This window comes from Gadus morhua, chromosome 11 (assembly GCF_902167405.1).
Source record: "Gadus morhua chromosome 11, gadMor3.0, whole genome shotgun sequence".
Taxonomy (NCBI): Eukaryota; Metazoa; Chordata; class Actinopteri; order Gadiformes; family Gadidae; genus Gadus; species Gadus morhua.
Window position 1 is genome coordinate 30043500 of NC_044058.1, and position 3217 is coordinate 30046716.

The 3217-nt window shown below is 43.9% G+C and overlaps 1 protein-coding gene across 1 annotated transcript; it reads right to left on the reverse strand.

The window, feature by feature from the left end:
- Positions 1–574: 574 nt before the first annotated feature.
- On the reverse strand, positions 575–2586 carry LOC115554562 (uncharacterized). Its single transcript, XM_030371346.1, has 4 exons — positions 2458–2586; positions 2149–2182; positions 1670–1780; positions 575–1068 (listed from the first exon to the last, which is right to left on the reverse strand). The coding sequence occupies exons 1-4, from the start codon at positions 2584–2586 to the stop codon at positions 650–652; spliced, it is 693 nt and encodes a 230-aa protein (XP_030227206.1). The 3' UTR covers positions 575–649.
- Between the last annotated feature and the right edge of the window lie 631 nt (positions 2587–3217).

Here is a 3217-nt window from a genome sequence, read left to right on the forward strand (position 1 = left end):
ATTATTTGCATATGAATGCAGGGTATGACTTTTATTCCTTAAAAAACATGTTGAGAATGTCCATAATGTAATGAATATTAATTAGAGATTATAGAGATCATTAATTATTATTATTATTATTTATTTATTTTTACTTTAGCATTAGTAGTTTCCGCTTCAGCAGCAGCATTATGGCAGTTGCAGTAACAGTTGACTAAACCAGGGGAGGTCATATAGCCAGTGTATAGCAGGTGTATAGCACATTGTATAGCACATTGTATAGCACATTGTATAGCACATTGTATAGCACATTGTATAGCACATTGTATAGCACATTTCATACACGCAGCATGCATCTTTCATTGGATTAGAGTAATTGGGGGCCTGTTCCCAGGAGAGTTTGAGAGTCTAGAAACGCCCCTGCAACAAGGCAAGGCAAGGCAATGCAACAGACTCTCAAATTTCCACTCCAGGTCTCCTGGTCTCCAGGTCTCGAGCTCCAGGTCTCCAGGTCCAGGTCTCCAGGGCCAGGTCTCCAGGTCTCCAGCTCCAGGTCTCCAGGGCCAGGTCTCCAGGGCCAGGTCTCAAGGTCTCCAGGGCCAGGTCTCCAGGTCTCCAGCTCCAGGTCTCAGGGCCAGGTCTCCAGGGCCAGGTCTCCAGGTCTCCAGGTCTACTGCTGCAGGTCGGCCCCAAGGTACCCCTTGTTGGAGAGCAGTCCTGGGGAATTGGTCACTACGAACAGCCGGTCTCCGGCTTCCAGGTCGAAGGCGGCCGAGGCCTGCAGGGTCTTGCTGAAGGTGTGCTGGGGGTCTGTCACGGTGTCCTGGGCCAGTAACAGGGACTTGTTCTTGTCGTAGCTCTCCCGCAACCAGACGACCCCCTGGGTGAGCACCAGCTCACTGGGCCTGCAGGACTGGTCGCCCTGCTTGCCGCTGGCGTAGTTCAGCTGGAAGTAGACCCAGTAGCGGCCCTCTTTGGGCACCACCAGGCGGTCTTGCTCGTCGTACTTGAACCCCCCGCGCAGCGTCGGCTCCCCGGCCCACTGCACCACAGCGGTCTCCCCAAAGCTAACGAGTCCGTTCTTTGGGCCTGACACAGACAAATCAGGATGAGTGCAGTCCTATACTAGTGGACCAATCAGGATGATGTATACAGATGGCGGATAGATAGTTATAATATAAACTATCAATCCACATATATCATGTATAGGCCTACATATAATATGTAGGCCTATACATGATACAGATCATATATAATACATATTATCTATACATAATATGAATATAAATATATGATAGATAGATAATATGTGTATATATATATATATATATATATATATATATATATATATATATATATATATATATATATATATATATATATATATATATATATATATATATACCTATATATATATGGATTTTTAGATATAGAAATCCATGAATCTTTAGCAGTAGACCATATATAAGGTGTATATGTATAAATATATAAATATATATATATATACAGGGCCCATCAGTACCTATAGTATAGGGGCCCAGGATTTGGTGCTACGGCCCTGATTATATATATATATATATATATATATCATCGTACATCTACACTATATATATTTATATATATAGTGTAGATGTACGATGATCTACTATGTTTTATGGGGTCTGAATGTATAATCAAGCTGTCGGCTCACCACTGAGGAAGGCGACGGGCTTCTCCTGCGGAGGGCTGCCGCGGCTGGGACCTGCTTTGGAGGAAACACGGGATAACGGGATGTTGATGACATCAGTGACTGGTCTCCCCGCTACACGGACTCGTTAGTCTTAGGTCTCCCCGCTACACGGACTCGTTAGTCTTAGGTCTCCCCGCTACACGGACTCGTTAGTCTTAGGTCTCCCCGCTACACGGACTCGTTAGTCTTAGGTCTCCCCGCTACACGGACTCGTTAGTCTTTGGTCTCCCCGCTACTCGTTTCATGAGGAGTTTGGAGAAGCTTTCTCAGGGGCCTCCAGCCTCAACTACCCTCATCCGTTCTCATAACGAAGTGGCATATTGGTTAATTGGATGGCGATGGGAAATTAACGAGACTTGTTTCAGACTTGTTGAGAACTGTTTTATCACTGATTTCAATCTCGACACGCTGTCCTGCTAAAGTGAAGGTAAAAGGTTCACCTGTCTTTGGACCAGCCAGACTCCTGCCGACACGCTGCAACGACAGGAACATTATTACAACATTATTATTACTGTTAGTAGGCCTATCATAGTGTTAACATTATTAGTGACATTAGCGTATCATTATATTATTATAAATATGATTATTATTCAGTATTATTGTGATTATAATGATCCCTAACATTATATAACAATATTATAAATATTATTATTGTTCTTCACATATAAGTAGGCCTATCATTATTATTAGTATCATTTGTATGTATATATATATATATATTACTATATGTTAATACATAATAGCCTTACCTGCTGGTTCCCGTCCAGACTGCGGTTGGACGAGCAGAGGACCAGCAGCGCAGAGCCCACAAACAGAATCCCGCAGAGCAGCCCGGCGGCCTGGCCTGGGCGCTGTGAGCGGCCGCGGTCCTCCTGCATCCTGCGACAGGGTAGAATACTGAGACCAGGTAGCCTACTGAGACAAGGTAGAATACTGGGACAAGGTAGCCTACTGGGACAAGGTAGAATTCTGGGACAAGGTAGCCTACTGGGACAAGGTAGAATACTGAGACAAGGTAGCCTACTGAGACAAGGTAGAATACTGGGACAAGGTAGCCTACTGGGACAAGGTAGAATACTGGGACAAGGTAGAATACTGGGACAAGGTAGCCTACTGGGACAAGGTAGAATACTGGGACAAGGTAGCCACTGGGACAAGGTAGCCTGTGACAAGTTAGCCCACGAGGACGGTGTTTTATGACGATAAATAAATGGCTCCTCCTTGATCAAATTCAAGATATCACGCTGTGTCTAGCCACACACAGATAAACACACACACAGGCACGCACGCACGCACACTCACAATCCACCCACCATAGATGAAACATCGGGACTAAAAAAACGGGGAGCAGGAAGACGGGGCATTCCATTCTTATGACAGGATGTAAGTGTTTTTTGAATGGTGTTTAGAAATGTTTGATTGGAAGTCCAGGTTTGGTATTAATGCATGTTTATATATATATAGGTTAAAAATAAATAAATATATATATAAAATATACATGAAGACATT

Coding starts and splice junctions, on each gene's coding strand:
- LOC115554562 (XM_030371346.1), bottom strand. CDS start 2,586: ATGCAGGAGGACCGCGGCCGCTCACAGCGCCCAGGCCAGGCCGCCGGG. Junction 2,183..2,457: donor GTCTGGACGGGAACCAGCAG/GTAAGGCTATTA, acceptor CTGTCGTTGCAG/CGTGTCGGCAGGAGTCTGGC. Junction 1,069..1,669: donor GCCCGTCGCCTTCCTCAGTG/GTGAGCCGACAG, acceptor TGTCTGTGTCAG/GCCCAAAGAACGGACTCGTT.